Raw genomic sequence first — 23,585 nt, 5'->3', positions numbered from 1 at the left:
GGAGGAAGAAAGGGGCAAAAGGAAGAGTAGAAAGAGGAAAAGGACAAAGTGATGGAGAAGAAGAAAAAGGTGGAGAAGAAGAGGATGGAAAAGAGAAAAAAAAGGAGCAAAGGGAGGAGAAGGAAGTATTATACCATCAGCAGCAGAAGCAGGAATAAAGAACTTCAGATAAACAATAGATGGGGAACACTTGTCAGAAAAATAGTGCCACTATTAACAGAAGGAAGCTCCTGAAATTGTCAAGAACAAGAGCTCAGGGGAATGGGACCTAGCAGAGCACAGGAAAGACATTGAAAAGAAAACTAGAAACATCACATTAAAGCAGATTGTGCTGGAAGCATCTCAGAGAACTGAATCAATAAAAATAAAAATACCAATGAAGGCACTATAAACAAAAAGAAAAACAATAAAACAATCAGATAATTTCACAGAGAAAAAAGGAAAAAACTCACCAACACGTGTAATACATAAATATGGGAAAACTACCATAGACACAGATTAAAAGAATTGTAAGAGATGTTTGCAAAATATAAAATTATACAGCAATAGAAACAAAATGATCATCACAGTTTTTACAACACGATGGATTTACCAATGAGGCGAACTTATACTTCTTTGAAGTCAATATTTCATCAAAAAATACCCTGAGGCAGTGGACTAGATTTTGTAAACTATGGTTATAAAACTGAAGATGTAACTTACTCTCTTAGTAAACCATGGAACCATCAGCATTGAGACTCTCTCTTTATTTTAAAATACAACCCAACTTTTAAATATAATTTTTAAAAAGAACTGTCCAATTTAAAGTCTATAGTTAACAGCTGAGGCAACATTTCTCCTACCTGCGTTAATATAGCTTATGGCATCTAGATTAAAATATTGAGTCAATAAAAATAATTTACTGAATTGTAATTACTAAAAAATAGTAATTACCAAAAAATAGTTCCAGTCCAATGAGTTAACAGTCCCTTCCTAACAGGCAAAAAATTCAATATTGTTATTTTCATATTGCCTGCAGCATATTTTTATTCAAGTATATGTATGTGCAAACAAGTTTTCCTTTATGAGGAAAAAAAATTGTTCATATATTTAAGTAATTCATTTTTACTTTCTCATAATTACAAAAGGAATCACTTTCATACTGCAAACTTCTATGAGTTAGCTATTATCTACTGTTCAGCCATGGATGAATTACTCATAGCCATAGGGGGTGTGATATGGTTTGGCTGTGTTCCCACCCAAACCTTATCTTAAATTGTAGCTCCCATAATTCCCATGTGTTGTGGGAGGGACCTGGTGGGAGATACTTGAATAATGGGGGCAGTTTCCCCCATTCTGTTTTCTTGATAGTGAATAAGTCTCATGAGAGCTGACAGTTTTACAAGGGGAAACCCCTTTCACTTGGTTCTCATTCTCTCTGTTTGCTGGCCCCCATATAAGACATCCCTTTGTTCTTCCTTCAACTTCCACCACAGTTGTGAGGCCTCCCCAGCCATTCGGAACTGTGAGTCAATTAAATCTTTCCTTTATAAATTATCCAGTCTTGGGTATTCTTTATCACCAGTGTGAAAATGGATTAATAAAGTAAATTGGTATTGGTAGAGTGGGGTGCTGTTGTAAAGATACCTGAAAATGTGGAAGTGACTTTGGAACTAGGTAACAGGAAGAGATTGGAACAGTTTGGAGAGGTCAGAAGAAGATAAGAAAATTTGGGAAAGTTTAGAACTTCCTAGAGACTTGTTGAATGGCTTTGAACAAAATGCTGATAATATAGACAATGGAATCCAGGCTGAGGTGGTCTCAGATGGAGATGAGGAACTCACTGGGAACTGGAATAAAGACGATTCTTGCTGCATTTTAGCAAAGAGACTGGCAGCATTTTGCCCCTGCCCTAGAGATTTGCGGAACTTTGAACTTGAGGGAAATGACTTAGGGTATCTAAGACACAATTTCTAAGCAGCAAAACATTCAAGAGGTGACTTGGGCTGCGTTAAAAACATTCAGTTTTAAAAGAGAAACAGCACATAAAAGTTCAGGAAATTTGCAGCTTGGTAATGCAATAGAAAAGAAAAACCCATTTTCTGGGGAGAAATTCAAGCCTGCTGCACAAATTTGCAGAAGTAACAAGGAGCCAAGACAATGGGGAAAATGTCTCCAGAGCATGTCAGAGACCTTCCCAGCAGCCCCTCACATCACAGACCCAGAGGCCTAGGAGGAAAAAATGGTTCTGTGGGCCCAGTCCAGGGCCTCCCTGCTGTGTGCAACCTAGGGACTTTGTGCCCTGCCTCTCAGATGCTCTAGTCATGGCTAAAAGGACCTGGGTACAGCTCAGGCCATGGCTTCAGAAAGTGCAAGCCCAAGCCTTGACAGATTCCATGTGTTTTCGAGCCTGCAGGTACACAGAAGTCAAGAATTGAGGTTTGGTAACCTCCGCCTAGATTTCAGAGGATGTATGAAACCACCTGGATTCCTAGGCAGAAATTTGCTGTAGGGGCAGGACCCTCATGGAGAGCCTCTACTACGGTAGTGTGGAAAGGAAATGTGGGGTTGAAGCCCCCACACAGAGTCCTTACTGGGGCACTGCCTAGTGGAGCTGTGAGAAGAGGGCCACCATTCTCCAGACCCCAGAATGGTAGATCCACTGACAGCTTGCACCTTGTGCCTGGAAAAGCAGCAGACACTCATTGCCAGCCCATGAAAGCAGTCAGGAGGGAGGCTGTACCCTGCAAAGCCACAGAGGTGGAACTGCCCAAGACCATGGGAACCAGCCTCTTGCGTTAGTGTGACCTGGATGTGAGACCTGGACACAAAGGAGATCATTTTGGAGCTTTAAGATTTGACCATCCTGCTGGATTTGGAACTTGCATGGGCCCTGTAACCCCTTTGTTTTGGCCAATTTCTTCCATTTGAAATGGCTGTATTTACTCAATGCTTGTATCCCCATTGTATCTAGGAAGTTACTAACTCGTTTTTGATTTTACAGATTCATAGGCAGAAGGGACTTGCCTTTTCTCAGATGAGACTTTGGACTGTGGACTTTTGAGTTAATGTAGAAATGAGTTAAGGCTTTGGGGAACTGTTGGGAAGGCATGATTGGTTTTGAAATGTGAGAACATGATATTTGGGAGGGGGCAGGGTGGAATAATATGGTTTGGCTGTGTCTATACCCAAATCTCATCTTAAATTATAGCTCCCATAATTCCCATATGTTGTGGGAGGAACCCAATGAGAGATGACTGAATCCTGGGGGAGATTTCCCCCATACTGTTCTCGTGGTAGTGAATAAGTCTCATGAGATCTGATGGTTTTATAACAGGGAAAACCCCTTTTACTTGGTTCTCATTCTCTCTCTTTGCTGGCTGCCATGTAAGATGTCCCTTTATTCTTCTGCCATGATTGTGAGGCCTCCCCAGCCATGTGGAACTGTGAGTCGATTAAACCTCTTTCCTTTATAAATTACCCAGTCTTGGGTATGTCTTTATTAGCATCATGAGAACAGACTAATACAGGGTGATATTACAAAAGTATTATCAAAGAAAGCATATGACAAGGAGAGTGGAAATTTGGAGAACATCCTCTTACTACTATTAGAAAAATAGCCTTTGGAAAAATAGCTCAAAAGAAACCCTTGATGAAGGATGAATTTGCAGAGTCACCTGTGGAGTTCTAGTTCCCCCACACCATGGAGTTTCCTTTGAGAACTACTCTGGGAGGCTGAGCAATGACTTGGCAAAGAGAAATAACCATACATTAAATAGGGTACCTGTTGACATACACATATAAACAGCTGGGGGTGCGGAGGCGTATGGGTGTGCATGTGTGCATGTGCACCATAGACAGAGTGAAGGCAATGCCTTCTGTTTCATAACAAAGGGTCTGAAGAAAACATCTGGCCCAACCTTATCCTAAATCCCTCCCTTCCCCAGACCTCCCCCTCCAAATCATAGATAAGACTGTAGGAAATTAGAAAAGCAATTTGATTAGACTCAGGCCATAAATCAGTTGAAATAAAAACTCCAATAAAGGATCTTCTCACATTTGTTTAACATACTATTAACTCTAGCCCTACTTCATTACTAGAGAGTATGCACAGCATCAGAAGGAAAACACATACACATATGCACACACACAGGTGCCTTCTACAATTTCTCCATTCAAACTCAAAATATAAGAGTAAGAATAACCACAAGAGTAATTCTCTTTTAGAAATCTAAATAAATAGCAAAAGAGCCCATCTCTTGTTAGTTTGTGGCATGAAGTTGTGACTCGTGTCATTAAGTAGTATTTTATGGAATCAGAGGTCTCTGAATCCATGCTGTTGGACCCCTTTCTTGAATTAGCAAGAATTAACTGAATTAGCTGTATTAACTTGAATTAATTATAATTTAGGTCCCCAAATCTATGTATCATGCCTTCAATCTCAGGCCCGAATGTCTGGAGGCAGATGTTTGAATGGTAGCACTTCTAGAGATAAGGTTAGCGCACATGCCTGAATTTGAGAAGACTTTGGTCTTGGTGCTATGCATTTATTTCCTTTCTATTTCTCTAGTTCTATGTATTTTTTAAATTTGCTTTTAAACAATTTATACTAATTGAAGATCCTGCCAATTCTTATAGACAACACAACTCTGGAACTTAGGATGTAGCGAAGCTTAAATATAATCAGTATAGTAGTTTCTAGTGATTTCCTGACCCCAAATTGCCACATCTGGTTTTGAATTTTACATCATGGACTTGTCCACTAGAAAGAAACAACCCAACCAATTATAATAGAGACATGAGTTCAAGTTAACATCTTAATCCTGGCCAGGCACAGTGGCTCATGCCTATAATCCCAGCACTTTGGGAGGCCGAGGCAGGTGGATCACTTGAGGTCAGGAGTTCGAGAGCAGCCTGGCCAACATGGTGAAACCCCATCTCTACTAAAAATACAAAAATTAGCCAGGCGTGGTGGTAGGCACCTGTAATGAGACAGGAGAATCACTTGAACCCAGGAGGCAGGGGTTGCAGTGAGCCAAGATCACACCACTGCACTCCAGCCTGAGCAACAAAGAGCGAAACTCTATCTCAAAAAAAAAAAAAAATCTTAATCCTACAGGGTGATGCCAAAGTAACTGCCATTTTGTCAAGTCACTAGAAAAAAAAAAAGCAAAAGAACCCCTCTAAAGACATTTTGACAAAAGACTGCCACAAGGAAACATTGTTTTTTTCCCCAAACCGAAAAGCATAGGATAGAAATACCACAATGTCCTGAAAATCAGTATTTAGGCAAGACTGAAACATCACATGACCAAGAAGCAAAACAATCTGTGGAGTCACCCCCCCAAAATTACTGTAATCTCAATAGTCCTTATCCTAGCATTGCTAAGATATAAAATTCATAAAATATCCAGTGATGACAACCCTGATGGAAAGACAGCAACAAAGTACCTGTCTGAAGAACTCCTCCAGAAGCGACATTGTCCAGCGATGATGGAGGTCCCATGCTTTTGCTGGATGGCTAATATCTGCTGTATGCAGCATAAGGGATAAGGCTTTCGGCTTTTCAATGCTGTAAACCAAAATCACCCAAACACATGATGACCACACTCTTCAAAACCTCAATAAGAGTTTTTTTTTTAAGTTATTAATTTTTAAATTTATTTCATTCTTCCATCTCAAATCCCACTTCAGCTAAATTGAGGAAAAGGCATCACTTCATCCTACAACTGGGACACTCATTAACTTGGTATCTATATTTACTGAATTGGACTCTCTGAACTCCAATCCATTTCTAGAATGACTGCATCCTTCAAACAGACAACAAGAATCCAAGAGTCACTGACTTTTATTTGTTGCTTCTGCATTGGGGATCTCTGTGGGGACAACTGATACTGCCTCTATTATTTCTTTCAACTCTGATGAGAACATACCTCCTTAGGATAGGTAAAACTTTTATGCTTTCTCCTTCAAACATCACCATCGTATGAGAACACTCAAAGTTGTGTTAAAGGAGATGCTCTTTAAAGGGATCACCACATGGACAAGGACCCATTCAAACACCTATACAAACACAAGCACAAGCCACAAGCACACTTACGCTTCTGGCTGCTGCAGAGCAGTCTTCATTGCTTTGATTTGTTGGAAGTGACAAGACATATCCGTGGCCATCACCATCTCAATTACCAAGGTTCGAAACTCCCTATTGGAGACAACCACGGAGAAAAAAGGATGGAAGTCAAAATGGAAAGTAAAAATCCGTTAATGTTTTGGCCACTGCTAATCAAAATCAGTTAACTATTTCTGACATTTCTAATCTAATTTGGGTCTTTAAGGTGGGCTTTTAAAATAAGGAATAAATAAAAGTTAAGGATGAAGGAAATAATTAGGAATATGATACATGGAATATACACATTGTTTGGAAAATTAACTCACAGGAAAAAATTCAATGAAACTGAAAAGTGTGTTAATATGCTCTTTTCTCCAAATGAATTCAGAGGTTTTAGAAAGAATTAACTTGAAAATAATCCTAGGAGGTAGATTGATCATCCATATCACATTGAATATAGGTATTTCATCTTTTCAAACCCCAAATAGTTTGATTTTTTAGTAGAGTTTTAGGTAGACAGAAAAATTGAGTTCCCATATAACCTCTCTTGCTGCACAGTTTTCTTATTTTTAAAGTCTTGTGTTAATGTGGTGCATTTGTTACAGTTAGTGAACCAATATTAATACATTATGTTAACTACAGTCCATAGTTTATATTAAGGTTCACTGGGCATGTCGCACAGTTCTACCAGTTTTGACAAATGCATAGTACTATGTATCCACCATTACAGTATCCACACAGAATAGATTCAGCACCCTAAAATCCCCTGTGCTCCTTCGATTCACCCCTCCCTCTTTTCCCTCGACTACTGCCCATCACTGATATTTTTACTATCTCTAACAACTTTTTTGAGGTATAATTTACATAAAATAAATTGCTTACAATTTGTATAAATTGCACAATTTAATGAGTTTAACAGTTGAATAAGTTTTTGAATAAGCTTTGAAAATACCACTGTAATCATGATACCAAATATTTCCATCACCCTCAACTTAGCCCCAGGCAAAGTTTGATCTGGCTTATGTCTGTCTAGAATAGTTTGAATTTTCTAGCTTTATACATATGTATAAAAGTATATACATATATATTTAATATATATTTCAAATATTTAATATATATTTCAATATCTATATATAATATATACACGTTTATATATACATAATACATACATATGTACACACATGTAGACATACATATATACATATGTATTATATATTTAAAATGTGTATTTATGTATGTCTACATGTATGTACATGATAAATGTGGTTAAATGGGAGGAGAGGGAGAGAGAGAAAGAAACTGTCAAATAGTGTATAACATTTTCAGTTTTTCTTTGCCTACTCTAATCAGTCTTCAATTTCAGCCATTCTTATGGATATGTAGTGGAATCTCATTATGGTTTTAATTTACATTTCTTTGATGACTAATTATGACAGCCACATTTTCATGTACTTATATTCCATTTGTATGTATTTTTTCAGGGAAATGTGTTTCAAACCTTGCTCATTTTAAAATTGAGTTGTTTTCTTATTATTGAGTTATAAAAGTACCTTACACATTTTGGATTCAAACCTATGTAAAATATATGTGTTGTGAATAATTTCTCCAATTTCTTGTTTTGTGTTTTTAACAGTGTCTTCCAAAAAGCAAAAGGTTTTAATTTTTATGAAGTTCAATTTATCACTTAAAAAACTGCTTCAAGCTTTTTCTGTCCTGTGTGAGAAACCTCCACCTTCTTCCAAGGATTTTGCTGTTTTCCTCTACAAGTCTTGCTGTTTTAGCTTTTACATTTAGGTCTATAACCAATTTTGAGTTATTTTTTGAGGATGGTATACAGTAAGGGTCAAAGTTATTTTTTCCCATTATTCCAAAACCATTTATTGAAAATATTTTCTTTTCCCCATTGAATTAATTTGGCACCTTAGTCACAAATCAATTGATGAGTCAATTTCAAAACTCTCAATTCGGTCCCATAGGTATGTATGTCCACTTATACCAATGAAATGCTGCCTTGAATACTGTAACTTAAGCATGCTTTGAAATCAAGACATACGACTCCTCTAACCTTGTTCTTCATTCAAAAAGTATTTTATTTGCATTTCTATATAAAGTCTACAATAATCGTGGCAATTTCCAACATAATTCTGCTAGAATTTTGATTGGAATTATATTGAAACAATAAATAAAGTTTGGAAGATTTGACATCTTTATATATCCAGTGTTCCACTACATGATGACAGTATCTCTCTCAATGTATTTAGGTCCTCTATAATCAGCAATATTATGTTATCTTCAGTGAACATGAGTTGCATTTGTTTTTGAAAGTTACTACTAAGTATTTTATATGTTTTGTGCTATTGTAAAAAATTATTTCATTTTCCAATGGTTTGCTGGTACTCTCTCTCTCTCTCTCTCTCTCTCTCTCTATATATATATATATATATATATATGCACGTATGTATATGCATATGTATAATGTTTTTTACATTAACCTTGTATTCTGTGACCTTGTAAAATTCATCATCATTTCTAATAGCTCCTTTACAGATCCTTAGGATTTTCTACTTAGACAATCATGTCATTTGCTATTAACATCTTAACAATGTTGATGAAAGCAAAATCAAGCATCCTTGTCTTGCTCCCAGTCTTAGGGAAAAAGCATTCATTATTTCATCATTAAGCTTGATGTTAGTTATAGATTTTTTACACATGCCCTTTATCTAGTTGAGGACATTCCCTTCTGTTTCTGGCTTGCCTAGAGTTTTTATCATGCATGAGTGTTGAATTTTGTCAAATACTTGATATATATCTATTAAAAGGACTTACGATTTTTTGTTTGTTTTTAAATATGGTGAATTCTTTTAATTAATTTTGAATGCTAAATTAATCTTGTTTTCTTGTGATAAGCCCAAAATATGAGTCAGGATTATCGAGAGAAACCAATAGGATATATACATATACAGAAAGAGATTTGTTGTAAGGAAGTGGCTCACAACCTTGTTACAAAGGTTGACAAGTCCCAAGATCTGCAGGGTAAATCAGCAAGCTGGAGATCCAGGACATTCAATATTGTACTTCCAACTTGACGGCTGACAGCTAATAGGCAGAAAGAATTCTCTCTTACTTGGGAGGGGGTCAGCCTTTTTGTTCTAGTTAGGCCTTCAACTGGTTGAATGAGGTCCACTCATATTAGGAAGGGCAATCTGCTTTACTGAGTCTATCCTCTTATATGTTAATCTTATCCAAAAATGCCCTCACAGAAACAACAGAATAATGTTTCACTAAATATCTGGGCACACTGAGGCCCAGGTGAGTTGACACATAAAATTAGCTATCACAAACGATATATAATCTTTTTAGCATATTGTTATATTCAGTTAGTTAATATTTTACTGAGGATTGTTATAACTATGTTCATAAAATACATTAGTCTTTAATATTCCTTTTTATGATTTTTTTTGCCAGAATATGGTATCAAAATTATATAAAATAAATTACATGGTATTTCTGCCTTCTCTAAATAAATTTGCCTAAGATTAGTATTATCTCTTCTTTGCATATTTGATAGAGTTCACCAGTTAAATTATCCAAGGCTGAATATTTCTTTGTGGTAATATTTTTGATGACAAAGTCAATTTTTTAACAGACATAAAATTGTTCAGACTTTCTATTTCATCTTATGTGAATTTTAAGTTGTATTTTGCAAGGAATTTATTCACTTCATCACAGTTGTCAAATTTGTTGAGATAAAGTTGTTTGTAACATTTTCTTATGTATTCCATATATATAGATATGTCCACTTATACTTGGTACTTGTGGTCTCTCTTTTTATTCACCAGTCTAGGTAGAAGGTTGTCAATCATGTTGCTCTTTTCAAAGAACCAACTTTAGCTTTGTTAATTTTTTCTTTTTTTTTCTATTTTATTGATTTTCCTCTTATCATTATTAATTTATTCTTTCTATCTACTTTGAATTTACATTATTCTTTTTTTCCAACATCCTGAAGTCATTGTGTTTGGCACTTTCTTCTTTCCTACTATGAACATTTATAGCTGTAAATTTCCTCTAGGCACTGTTTTAACAGTATTGCACATGTTTAATATATTACATTTCCATTCTTGATAAATTTGAAATGTTTCCTGGTTTCCTCTGATTACTTTTTGATCACAAATTATTTAGAAGAGTGTTGTTTAATTTTCAAATATATGAGGTTTTCAAATATACAAGGTTTTTTTAGGTATCTTATTCTTATTGATTTCTAATTTAAATCCTAATGGATTTATGTCCCTTAGCCTTAATAGGCTAAAGAACATACTCTTCAAGTTTATAATATTTTAAAATTATTAAAACATTTAAAAATGTCCCAACATGTGTAATTGAAAAGAATGTGTATACTGCAGTTGTTATGTGGTGTTCTATAAATATTAATTAGGGCAAAGTAGTTAATGTTCAAATCCTGTTAGGTCCTTACTGATATTTTTGTCCATTTTTTCTAACAACTGCTAAGGCAAGAATGTTACAATCGCCTATAATTGTGAAAATATATATTTTTCCTTTTTCTCCTATCAAATTTTACATTTTGGAAGTATACAGTTACCTAATAGTTATGACTGTTGGAACTTTCTGATGACATTCTTATTATCAGAAAAATCTTTCTCTTCCACAGTATCCTTTTCCTTGCAGTTAATTTATTAATATCACCATTGCATTCTACTTATTCTTACTGTTTGATATATCTTACATACTTTTATTTTGAATGTTTTTGTGTATTTATATTTAAAGTGTATCTTTTGTATAACTGCAGTTGGAGTTTACCTTTTTATCAATTCTACTAATCTTTTCCTTTTAAGTAGAATGTTTAGTCCTTTAACATTTAATGTAATTATTAATATAGTTGCATTTGGATCTAGCATGTTATTTTTTTTTCTGATTATCACCTTTACTTTTTTCCCTTTGTAATAACTTTTCTGCTTGGGATTTTTTTGTATTATTTATGTTTTAAAATTAATTTTAATTTATCCATTGCTAAGTGGTCATTTTAAATTTACCTACTGATAAATAGGTAAACTTTACTAATTTTTAGCTATTATTGTTAATTTTTTTAGTGGTTGCTTGGGGATTATAACATACATCTTTAATTTTCTGTCTATTGTATAACTTTATGTAACATGTAAAAATCCTGCAACAGAATAAGTACATTTACTAACACTAGCTAGTCTTTATGTTATCATTGTCACATGTATTACACCTCACATATAAACCCCATGAGATGGTTTTGTAATTTTTATTTTAAATGGACATATGCACAATTTAAATAAATGAAGAAAAACAGTCTTTCATATTTACCCAAGATATTAATCATTTCATTCTTTCCTAAAAGTCTGATTTCACTGTATCATTTTCCTTCCAATAAATCTTTAGATTTATTAATCAAAATTTTAATAAACCACATTTGAAACTACTTTAAAGCCTTAAAGAAATTTCTTTGGCATTCCTTATAATGTTGGTGACATATTCCTGTTGTTTTATATTATCTGAAAATATTTTTATTTCATCTTGGTTCTTGAAGTATGTGCTCACAGGATACAGCATCCTGTGTTGATTGTTTTTTCCTTTTAGTACTTTAAATAAATTGTTCCATTGTTTTCAGGCCTCCTTAGTTTTGGATGAATAGTCTACTGTAATTCAAATTGTTCTCCTAAGTGTAATTTGCCATTTTTGTTTAATTTTATCTTTGCCTCTTAGCAGTTTGACTATAATATGTACCTAGGTATGCTTTTCATCAAATTTATCCTGTTTTAGGTTTGCTGAGTCTCTGGAATCTGTATATTTATATGTTTGGCAATATTTGGAGACTGTTCAGTCATTATTTCTTCAAATTATTTTTCTTCCCCATTCTCTCTCTTTTCTCTACTTATGAGACTCAAATTGTCCTTATGTTTCTTCATATAAAATTATCCCACAGGTCTCTAACATTCTACTCACTTTAAAACATCTCTTTCCTCTTACTTTTTCAAATTGAATAATTTCCACTTTGAAATTTGAAAAAATCAACTTTTAAAAGCCACCGATTCTTTCTTCTGTCTTCTCTATCCTGCACTAAGCCTATCCAGCAAATTTTAAATTTAGATATTTTATTTCTCAGTTTTAATATTTGGTTTTCATTTATATGTTCATTTTACTTGTAAATTTTGTATTTTATTCATTACAAGCACATTTTTCTTTATCTCACTGAACATAGAAATAATAATTGTTTTTAAGGTCCAAAGTCCTCATCTGATAATTCTAACAATAGTTTATCCTAGAGAATGTATCTATTGATTGTCTCTTCCCTTGCTAAGAAATCACATTTTCCTGATCTTTATATGTCACTTAGATTGTATACTGAACATTATGGACATAAATTGTAGGTAATCTGGGTTCTGTTATATTGCTCTGAAGATTGTTGATGTTTTATTTTAGCAGGAAATTAACCTGTTTATACCCAAAATACAAGCTCTGTACAGGTTCAGTAAGCAATACATCAGCTCATATTTCTTTCAGTGTACTCCATGTATGTAGAGCTTAAGAATCAGCCAGAGACTTGGACAGAGGTTATACACATCATTTTAGTTTCTCATTATTTGTGTCTCTCTTTTCTGGGGTTATGTCTCACCCTCCAGACTCCAACTTTGATTTCTCTGATCAGAAAAATGACAAAAATTCTAATTAAAAATATATTAAATTTTATACATATAAAACTATATATAGATAGTTTTAGCCAACAAGTTGTTGCCTAGACTGAGACATCCTGCATAATAACAGGACAAAAATGTCGGCTAGGCATAGTGGCTCACGCTTGTAATCCCAGCACTTTGGGACGCCAAGGCGAGTGGATCACCTGAGGTCAGGAGTTTGAGACCAGCCTGGCTAACATGGTGAAACCCCGTCTCTACTAAAAAAAAATACAAAAATCAGCTGGGCGCAGTGGCAAGCACCTGTAATCCCAGCTACTCGGGAGGCTGAGGCAGGAGAATTGCTTGAACCCAGGAGGTCGAGGTTGCAATGAGCTGAGATTGCGCCATTGCACTCCAGCCTGGGAGACAGGCTGTCTCACAGAAAAAAAAAAAAAAAAAAGTCAAACTCACCTCATCCTGTGACATTCTCTAAATTTTCTCATCCCCTTAAAACCTACCTGACTTTGTTTACCCTCCAGAACCCTCAAGTCATTCTTTTTTTTTTTAATTGTCCATGGTTCATAGCTGTTATTTACATGTGGATTGATTTATTAACAGTTTATTTGGCTTGCCAAAAGTAGAACTCCATGTTATTCCATTTCAAAATAAAATAAATATCTGATAACACATTCATTTACAAAGGTCCTCCCAAGTCTACTGTACTTATATCCAAAAAGAACCTATCATCTATTAAAATTACTTTCCTAGAAAGACATAAGATACATATGTTATATTTGGGTTAATGGGCTTAACTGAGAGCCCTAGATAATAAATTAATATGTTATTTATGAGAGAATATGTTATTTATGAGACAATACCAAGTCTTGTGGTACTGTATTTAAAAATTAATAGATTATGACAAAATAAAACTATTTTTGAAACAATCCTTAAATGAAAATATAGTACAACACTAAATCTATGTAATTTAAGTTTAAAAAGTCATCAATTATAATCTTTGTTTAACCTATAGAATCCCCCAAAACAGAGAATAGAAACAAAAACAGTGCTATGGGATATAAATATAAAGAAGTTTCCACTGTATCAGCGTGTTCCAATACATGAGCTATTCCATGATTTTATTCTCTCTTTGATATAATATTTATGTTTTACTTTATCTTCAAAATAATAAAGCTAATGCTGAAACACAAATATACAAAGATAGCACATAAATAGATTTCAACAACTTGTATTTTCAAGTTAGTATTTTGGCCATTTTTTATACTACATTCACCTGTGTTTTGCTAAATCACTAATTTTATAACTTGTTTGATCAGAGGCAATATTCAAATTATTCACAACTAGTACTTCACAAATACCCACTTATAAGAATAAGCACTAAGGATGAACAGTAACTATGTTTGCATTGATACATAGCAATGCATTCCAGTGTGAATTAATATGTTCTGTTTTATTCCAGGTGATTATAGGTTTAGATCCTACCTATGCCAGCCTTGCTACCCTAATTGTAGATTGAAAGAATGAGACTTACGATTATAGTAGAGTGGAAATACAAATAATACAGCTAAGTTTTTGACAAAATTGTAGTTAAGCAGAAGTAGAAAATCTATAAGAAAAATATTAATAGAAGTAGCATATGTATGTTTTGAAAATACGTTAAGAGGCAATTATGCAAGTTTTGGAGCACATTACTAGATTGGCAGAGTATCACTCTGTCACCCAGGCTGGAGTGCAGTGGCGTGATCTCGGCTCACTGCAACCTTTGCTTCCCAGGTTCAAGCGATTCTCCTCTCAGCCTCCCGAGTAGATGGGACTACAGGCATGCACTACCATGCCCAGCTAATTTTTTTTTAACTTTTAGTAGAAATGAGGTTTCACCATGTTGGTCAGGCTGGCCTCAAACTCCTGAACTCAAATAATCCACTAGCCTCGGTCTCCCAAAATGCTGGGATTACAGACATGAACCACTGTGCCCTGCCACTTTTCATCATTTTCATTAAAAAAATTTTTTTTTTTATTATACTTTAAGTTTTGGGATACATGTGCAGGACACGCAGTTTTGTTACATAGGTATACATGTGCCATGGTGGTTTGCTGCACTTATCAACCCATCATCTACATTAGGTATTTCTCTTAATACTATTCCTTCCCTATGCTCCACCCCCCAACAGGCCTCGGTGTGTGATTTTCCCCTCCCTGTGTCTATGTGTTTTCATTGGCCAACTCTCACTTATGAGTGAGAACATGCGGTGTTTAGTTTTCTGTTCCTGTCATAGTTTGCTGAGAATGATGGTTTCCAGCTTCATCCGTGTCCCTGCAAAGGACATGAACTCATCCTTTCTTATGGCTGTATAGTATTCCACGGTGTATATGTGCCACATTTTCTTTATCTCGTCTATCACTGATGGGCATTTGGGTTGGTTCCAAGTCTTTGCTATTGTTAATAGTGCTGCAATAAACATACATGTGCATGTGTCTTTACAGTAGAATGATTTATAATCCTTTGGGTATATATCCAGTAATGGGATTGCTGGGTCAATTGATATTTCTGGTTCTAGATCCTTGAGGAATTGCCACACTGTCTTCACCTCACAATGGGTGAACTAATTTACACTCCCACCAACAGTGTAAAAGCATTCCTATTTCTCTACATTCTCTCCAGTATGTTGTTTCCTGACATTTTAATAATCACCATTCTAACTAGCATGAGATGGTATTTCAATGTGGTTTTGATTTGCATTTCTCTAATGACCAGTAATGATGAGCTTTTTTTCATATGTGTCTTGGCTGCATAGATGTCTTCTTTTGAGAAGTGTCTGTTCATATCCTTTGCCCACTTTTTGATGGGTTTGTTTGTGGTTTTTTTTCTTGTAAATTTATTTAAGTTCCTTGTAGATTTTGGATGTTAGCCCTTATGCTCATGGATAGGAAGAATCAATATCATGAAAATGGCCATACTGCCCAAAGTAATTCATATATTCAATGCTATCCCCATCAAGCTACTACTGACTTTCTTCATAGAATTAGAAAAAACTACTTTAAATTTCATATGGAACCAAAAAAGAGCTCGTATAGCCAAGACAATCCTAAGCAAAACAACAAAGCTGGAGGCATCATGCTGCCTGACTTCAAACTATACTACAAGGCTACAGTAACCAAAACAGCATGGTACTAGTACCAAAACAGATATGTAGACCAATAGAACAGAACAGACACCTCAGAAATAATGCCACACATCTACAACCATGTAATCTTCAACAAACCTGACAAAAACAAGCAATGGGGAAAGGATTCCCTATTTAATAAATGGTGTTGGGAAAACTGGCTAGCTATATGCAGAGAACTGAAACTGGACCCCTTTCTTACACTTTATACAAAAATTAACTCAAGATGGATTAAAGACTTAAACGTAAGACCTAAAACCATAAAAACCCTAGAAAAAAACCTAAGCAATGCCATTCAGGACATAGGCATAGGCAAGGACTTCACGACTAAAACACCAAAAGCAATGGCAACAAAAGCCAAAACAGACAAATGGGATCTAATTAAACTAAAGAGCTTCTGCACAGCAAAAGAAACTATCATAGAATGAACAGGCAACTTACAGAATAGGAGAAAATTTTTGCAATCAAACATCTTATTATAACATTTACAAACAGTTAAATTGGATAGAGAATTCTTTCTTTTCTGAAGTTATGCAATGATTAATCAAATTGCTCTTCATTTTTTCAGATGTTGGCTGAGTCTAGCATATTTGAATAAAATTTAAGTCAAATATTCCCATATGTTTTAATAAACTAAAGCTACATGGAAATACTTAGCCACTCTTAACAAAAATCAGCCTCCCAGATTTATTGTTCAGTATAGTTTATCTCTGAATCCTTGAAAAATAGTGAGTACATACTCAATAAACAGCTGATAATTTAATTAAAATATAAAAATTATTTGAGTCACAATGGATTCAGAATTTTGTAAGGATTTAGATGATCTCTGCCTGCAGGGTTTGAAGTACCTTAACCTGTATTTATAGCTACAATAATTTATAGGCTTGCTATATATGACACAATGTGTGCTAAGCATTTTAAAATGATTATGTCATTTATCATAATCGATTCTCACTGCAAAATAAATGTTATTATTTTTAAGAAATTAAATTTTTTAAAGATGTAAAGATATTGAGTCACTTGCCTAATATTATACAGCTAGTAAGTGACTGAGTCCATACTCAAAACACAGGTATGTGCCTAAATCCAGACACACAATGTCTGTCATTCATGCAACAGAATTAAGTGTCCATAATTGTTTTAAGTGTCAAATAATTTCCTTAGAAAATGTCAAAAGATTGTTAAGAAGTCCAAATCAAATATAGGGTGAAAAACACATGCTATTAAATAAAAGATAAAATTGAGATTTAAGGAATTCAGATAAAAGTAACACAAGTTTCCTAAGGTTAAACAAAAGCAAATATATCCAAAGCGTCCTCAGTTGAACACTGCTGGAGGTGATTTTTCAAACTTTCTTCTTTGAGAATTTTTAGGACAATATTGAATTATTTGACTCAAACTGGTTCCACTTTCCAATTCATCAATAAAAAGCAATGTAAAGATGGCAAAATAAAGTAGTTGGAACCTAATCTTAATATTCCATAATCTTTATTTATAAATACTTGAATATCTGCATAAAGAAAAAAGAGAAATAAGATATACACACATACACAAAGAGAGGGTGACAGTGAGAGAAAGAGAAATCAACACTAATAAACATTTTAAGCAAGGTGCTATTTTCTCAAAAACAGCATATTTCATCTATCTTCAAAGTTCCTTCCCTGGCCTCCAAATCTTTCTTGTCTCATCCTTACCTCCAGTCATCCTTTGAGAGGTTAATCAAAATATTCATTTCCTCATCATCTTGCAGAAGGCGATAGGCTGCACTTAAATGATGATTCTCCAGTACAGATCTGTCATTGTACAGAATAGCTGGATCAGACCTGAACAGAAAGCCAAGCAAAATTCAGAATGTTAAATAGCTAAGATTTATTTGGGTAACTCTAACAGGCTAGAACGCACCGCCATCTTTCCCATGTTTAGAAATTATCTTTGTCCCCATACCATTTATGTGAACCAAAAGCTCAATCACTACAAATCATCAATAGACGAATGTAGGGTATTTTACTATCAGTACATGTGTGGGCAGGAAATATGTGATATCCAGCCTGAGAACTCTCTAAAAACTGTTTTACAACCAGATCTCAATTATATATTAGTGGCAAAGGTTTCTGTTTGTTTGTTTTTTAAAAATGTGGGCCATTTCAAACGTCTTTATATTTTCTGGAATGACTTTTTCTTACGTCTTATTTTACTCAACAAATGCACTGGTTTACTTACTTTATTTGTAATTTTCAGAACACATATCACCTAGTGGGTACTATCTGCAGGTTGCCTCTGATAGTGGCTTGATATTAAATTTTTTCCATGCAAGAGCCACATGTGGAAAATTGAGAATAAAGAATATAAAGATTGTAATGTCAGCTTTTAGTCCCTATCTCATACTATAGCTGAATGTCACTAAACATAGGACTGTATATGATTTTAAGATCTTTAATTTAATGAAACCCTAGACTATTGGTTTCTCACCAAGGAAGCTAAGTTCCAGAGACTTAAAAGAACTTGTTAGAGCTCTTCGGTGGCCAAGTGGCAGGGCTGAGATGAAGGCAGGATCTTCTGACAGTTGGGCCTGTGCTTCCCCAAGATAACTTCCACCTGCCATTGGCCAAACTTTGGCCTGTATCTATCATACCTTGAAACTATTAGGCTTAACATTTTATTCATCAAAGGATTAAGGGCCTGCTCACAGACTTTGTTTGCTGAACAGAGATCACACAGGCTGAGATGCTTTGGATAAAATTCTATTGAACACGGCCAATGTTTAAATTTCATTCCAAACCAAGCTTAACTGAACACATTGGAATTTTCCCACTCCTAGGGAAATAACACAGAACATGGAAATCCCAAGGTGAAAGATTTCCTGTTACATCTGTTGAGTAAGTTAGATACCAACTGATGTGTATTTTATGACACTCTTTTCTAACTCCTGTAATTAAGCCATTTTTCTCTGAGTTATGACTGGTTTTGATACTGGTCTCCAGGCAAGACCCACATACAGTTGTTCAACCCACCTCTCTTATATGGACAGGTGCTATTCACCACGGTCTCTGTCCTCAGAGCAAAGGTTCCATCCACAGACACATATTAAACAGAGCTACTCTACAGAATTCCCTGTATTAAAGACCTTGGAACAGAACCACACAAAGCTGCTTTTCTGCAGCTTAGACTAACTGAGGAGGCATGAAGGTGGAACTGAAGCGAGTAGCTGAAGTTCTTTTGTCTGCTTCCATTCAATTAAAATTTCCCTTCTGAACAGAGATCAGACAATATTGTCTTCTTTGTGTATGCTATAATTAAGTGTTGAGTTCATAAAATACATGTAGATTGACTTAATGAACACAAACCTACCTAGAGTGTGCACCTGCTTTTTCAAGAGAAATCAGCAAGTATTTATTTGGTGTTAAACTCTCATCCCTCCCTGCTATATTCTTTCTTTTTGACTTACTACCTTTCCCCGTATCCCAGCTCCTTTTGATTACTATATCAAGGATAATTAAATAACTCAACTGGTAGTTTCTCTCCAGTTCCACATTATTGTCTTAAGAGAGGTCAAGTTATTAGGCTAAGAGAGGGCAAAGAAGGTTTTATCCTAAGTAGAAATGACGATTGACTGGTGCTATTGCCTGGAATTCTGTGCTGGAGGAATACTAAGAATAACACCACAGTTTAGTAAGAGAAAGTAGCAAAATCAATTAACAATGTCTGTTACAGGTCAGGAGGTTCAGAGTGGGGCACTTAGACCCACATTTACTGTCTCCAATGGGGAGGTTTGTGTTTACCCGTGCAGTCCATTAGGAAGGATGTACAGGTGGCTCACAGTGAAGGTGGCCTACAGGAGACAATCTTACTCCCGGGGCCCTATGCCAAGGAGTAATGCAAGCACTAAACAGAGCAGAGATGAAATTAGAGAGGATGAGAAGAGATCTCATCAGAATCCCAGAGATCAGAGGGTAAGATTGCTCAATGTTGTTAATGTCAACAAAAACACTCTAAGCCTCAGTGTCCTTATTTATTTCCTTTACAGCATCTGGGCCTTTAGGTAAGCTGCCCCATTTCCTGTTAGAAATAGGTAGAGCATGCATAGAACATAACCAAATAGCAAACATTAGAATAGAGAAAGAAAGGATATCTATATGAGATTTGAACGAAATAGAATTAGGAGCAGATGGCTTCTTAAACTCTAAGTCTTGATTGAAGCTGACCAGACTGATCTCTTGTTTAGAAGTTCATGGTTTCAGAAACTCACAATAGGAAAACTACACAAAAGAAAGGTGACTAACACCTTTTTGACTTCTAAAACTGTCTCTCTGATCCCTGTTGCCTCTTTTCCAAACATTTCAACACCCTCACCGAGTCTGAATGTGGAAATTGTTGGTGGTTCCGGTATGCTCGTAGTCGTGGATAGCAGCTGAGAAGATTATAGCAAAGATCTCCAGCTCTGTCAGCCAGTTCTGAAAGGAGATTACAGAGCAATCAGATAATGTTTCTGTTTCCTTCTCAAAGTCTTCAACTTGCTGACAACACACCCACAGTGCTGCCGTTCTACCCTGCAGCTGGTAAGCTATTGCCAAACACAAGTTCTGAGAGACAGAAATAAGTTATTTTCCTGTGAAGAGACTTGGAGAATTGTGATTTGAAAACAATGTAAGTAAGGTTGAATAAGCTAACTAGTAGTTTTATCCTTTTCAAGAAATCAAAGAGAAGGAACATGAAGACTTGAAAAGCCCTCATTGCATCCTCCCCCAATCTACAAATAAGGTTCCTAGGTACACACGCGCGCGCGCACACACACACACACACACCCGCACACGATTAGAAATTTTGACGCAATACCAAGAACGAAGAGTAATAGAAAACCTAATGTCTGATTATAGGAGGAATATCCACTTTGAGGTCGGTAGAGACAGATGAAGAAATACTTGGTTTTCTGCTCTGTGCATGCTGATGATGTTTGAAAAGACTTCTCCCCATCCACACCATCAACATTGGCTGTGGATCAGTGGTTCACAAAATGTGTTCCTCGGACAAGCAGACAGCATCACCTGGGAGCTTGTTAGAAATGCTGGCAAATTCTTCAGCCCCACCCCAATCCCACTGGATCAGAAACTCTAGGTTGTGGCCCAGCAATCTGTGCTTTACCAAGCCATCCAGATAGTTCTGATGCACACTAGAATTTGGAAACTACTGCTGTGTTTCAAGCTTCCTTAACTGACTTCTATATAATGGACTCTGTGGATTTACTTGCTATCGTTTCCGTAAACCATCCTGGCCAATGCCCACACGATAGAATGTGCCTGACTCAGGCCGCCTTTTCATAAACTTTGCTCAATTTTGTTACTAGTTAAATTTGTGCTTACGTGATTCAGTATGGTTTATTATAAACCACATTTTGATAAATTGCACTTGTTATTATAATTATGTAACTACATATAACACAAACCAATAAAATATGAACACAACATTGGAGTTGTTATTTCTATAGAACCTATGTTTAATGCTTTGGACTGTCACTAAAAGAACTGCTGTCAAAATATGGGTGACAGCTGTGAACAAGCAGAAAACATTTGTAAAACGTTAGAGAGCTTCTGCACTGTTTGCTTCATGCACATCTTTAAGTTCCCATTTCACTTTAAAGAGATGAGACTAGAAACCTTAGATAGGGACAGGGTTGATGTAAGACAAACGTGAGTATCCAAATTGGTGAACTCATAAAAGACCTGGGGTCTGAATCAAAGATTAGTGCATAAAATAGATTCATATGATTTAAATTAATGAGAAATGAGTTTAAATGAACATTTAAGTGTTTATAATTCCCCACTTTAGCCATTATCTTTCAATTAACTATCAATTTTGGAGAATTACTGCCTTCTTTGAAAATTGGTGAGGGAAAAATAAACAGATGATATAGAACTTACGAAAAAGATCTCAGAGTTGGGGGAAAATGAGCATAAACATAACAGGAAAAAAGAAACCACTATACTTTTGAAAATGATTTCTAACAGAATACAGCATGAAATGTCATCTTCAATAATATACTCAAAAATACAAACTGAGGTACACGGAATGGAAAGTCAAAGAGAAAGCAGACTAAGATGAAAATCAACAAAATGAGATGAAAAAAAGATGGGCAAGAAAAGAAAAGATTACAAGAAAATAGAAGATGCAAAACCCATTGTAAAGGCAGCAAAGAGCCTCCTCATCAGCCTCCTCATGGGCTCGGGGGCCCACCATGTGGCAGGCATTATGTATGCTAGGTGCTTTTATATAGAAACTCATGTAACTCTCACAATTCCATAATCGCAGGTACTGTTGTTATCCCCACTTGACAGGTGAGAAAGCAAGCCAGGAGGAGGTACGGGATTTACCCAAGGTCACATATCCAGTCATGCAACAAGCCACACACCATGCCTCCAGAATTCTCACTCATAATCTTAAACTCTATTTCCTTTGGGTTATTGTTCATGTGTTTGTTCAATTTTGCATAAAATTATATAGGCATAATTTTATATTGCACGTTTTTGTTATTATCCATATCTATATTATACATAGAGTTTTTTTTCCATTTGACGTTGTCTTTCTTTTCTTTCCCAACATTTTGTCCCCACTCATCTGTCCCTGGCTCCCTCTACCCCCTCTCCCACATATATCTCTTATTCTAAGGACATGTAAAGTTAATTTCACATTGTAAAATAAGATTATGAATGGGAGACAGCGTAACATCTAAACAAGTCCTAGTCACAGAACATCAATCCAGTCAGCAGACATCTAAATAACAGTATAATTACAGTTCTCACATTACAACTATCAGTAATGCTTCCCTCCTTACCCAAATAATTGAACAAAATCCTATCTTAGGTATAACCTACTTCTAATAAACCAAAAACAATGAATGATTAAACAGGCGTGCTACAACAACAAAAAGAAAAAAAAAAACAAAGCCATCGTCTTTAAAACTCATTTTAACACCTTAGTTTTTCAAAAAACACCATGCATGTTTAGAATCAGTTATGCTGCTTTGGGAATAAGAAGAAAGAAAAGTGGTATCTGGCAAAGGAAAGGAAGGAAAAAACAGTAAAAGCTTCACAGAGGAGAGATGTTTGAGGAGAGATGTTTAAGGTGGGCCTTGAAAACTGGACAGAGAAAGAGATGAAGGTTGGCATTTTCAGAAGAATGAACTAAGTGAGCAAGTCCTGGCAGCAAAAGCGTGTTCATCTCAGGTAAGAAAATGGTGCCCTTGACTGGCGCAGGAGTTAAGGCTGATTGAGGCCCTATGAGGTCAGGCATCAGAAAACAGAGAGAGTGAGGAATGTAAACCAGATTCAGCAGGCAGTGAAGTTCACACGCAAGACAGTCATGCAATCAGCTCATAACTTCTGGAAGGATATTTGGACAGGAGGAGAGAAGGGAGATAAAAAATAGTATTTTTTTTTTTTAAGAGAGAGTCTCACTCTGTTGCCGAGGCTGGAGTGCAGTGGTGTGATCTTGGATCAGTGCAACCTCTGCCCCCAGGGCTCAAGCAACACTCCCACCTCAGCCTCCCAAGTGAGGGCTTGGGACCATAGGCATGCACTGCCATGCCCAGTTCTTTTTTTTTTTTTTTTTGTATTTTTAGTACAGACGGGGGTCTTACCATGTTGCCCAGGCTGGTCTCTCATTTCT

The 23,585-nt window shown here is 35.7% G+C and overlaps 1 protein-coding gene across 14 annotated transcripts in view; it reads right to left on the bottom strand.

The window, feature by feature from the left end:
• The window catches only part of PDE1C (phosphodiesterase 1C), a 613,256-nt gene that overhangs the window by 160,447 nt on the left and 429,224 nt on the right, over window positions 1–23,585 (bottom strand). For all 14 annotated transcript variants that reach the window (XM_064380482.1, XM_064380481.1, XM_064380483.1 and 11 more), the window contains 4 exons: window positions 20,277–20,377; window positions 17,621–17,749; window positions 6,080–6,181; window positions 5,431–5,551 (listed from right to left, as the gene is read on the bottom strand). In XM_064380482.1, coding sequence (XP_064236552.1) covers window positions 5,431–5,551; window positions 6,080–6,181; window positions 17,621–17,749; window positions 20,277–20,377 — 453 coding nt within the window. The remainder of the gene's footprint in view (window positions 1–5,430; window positions 5,552–6,079; window positions 6,182–17,620; window positions 17,750–20,276; window positions 20,378–23,585) is intronic.

This window comes from Aotus nancymaae, unplaced genomic scaffold (genome assembly GCF_030222135.1).
Source record: "Aotus nancymaae isolate 86718 unplaced genomic scaffold, 86718_ANA_hifiasm-v0.15.2.pri h1tg000025l, whole genome shotgun sequence".
Lineage (NCBI taxonomy): Eukaryota > Metazoa > Chordata > Mammalia > Primates > Aotidae > Aotus > Aotus nancymaae.
Note: the sequence above shows the minus strand (reverse complement) of the source record. Positions and strands in the feature narration are given on the sequence as shown.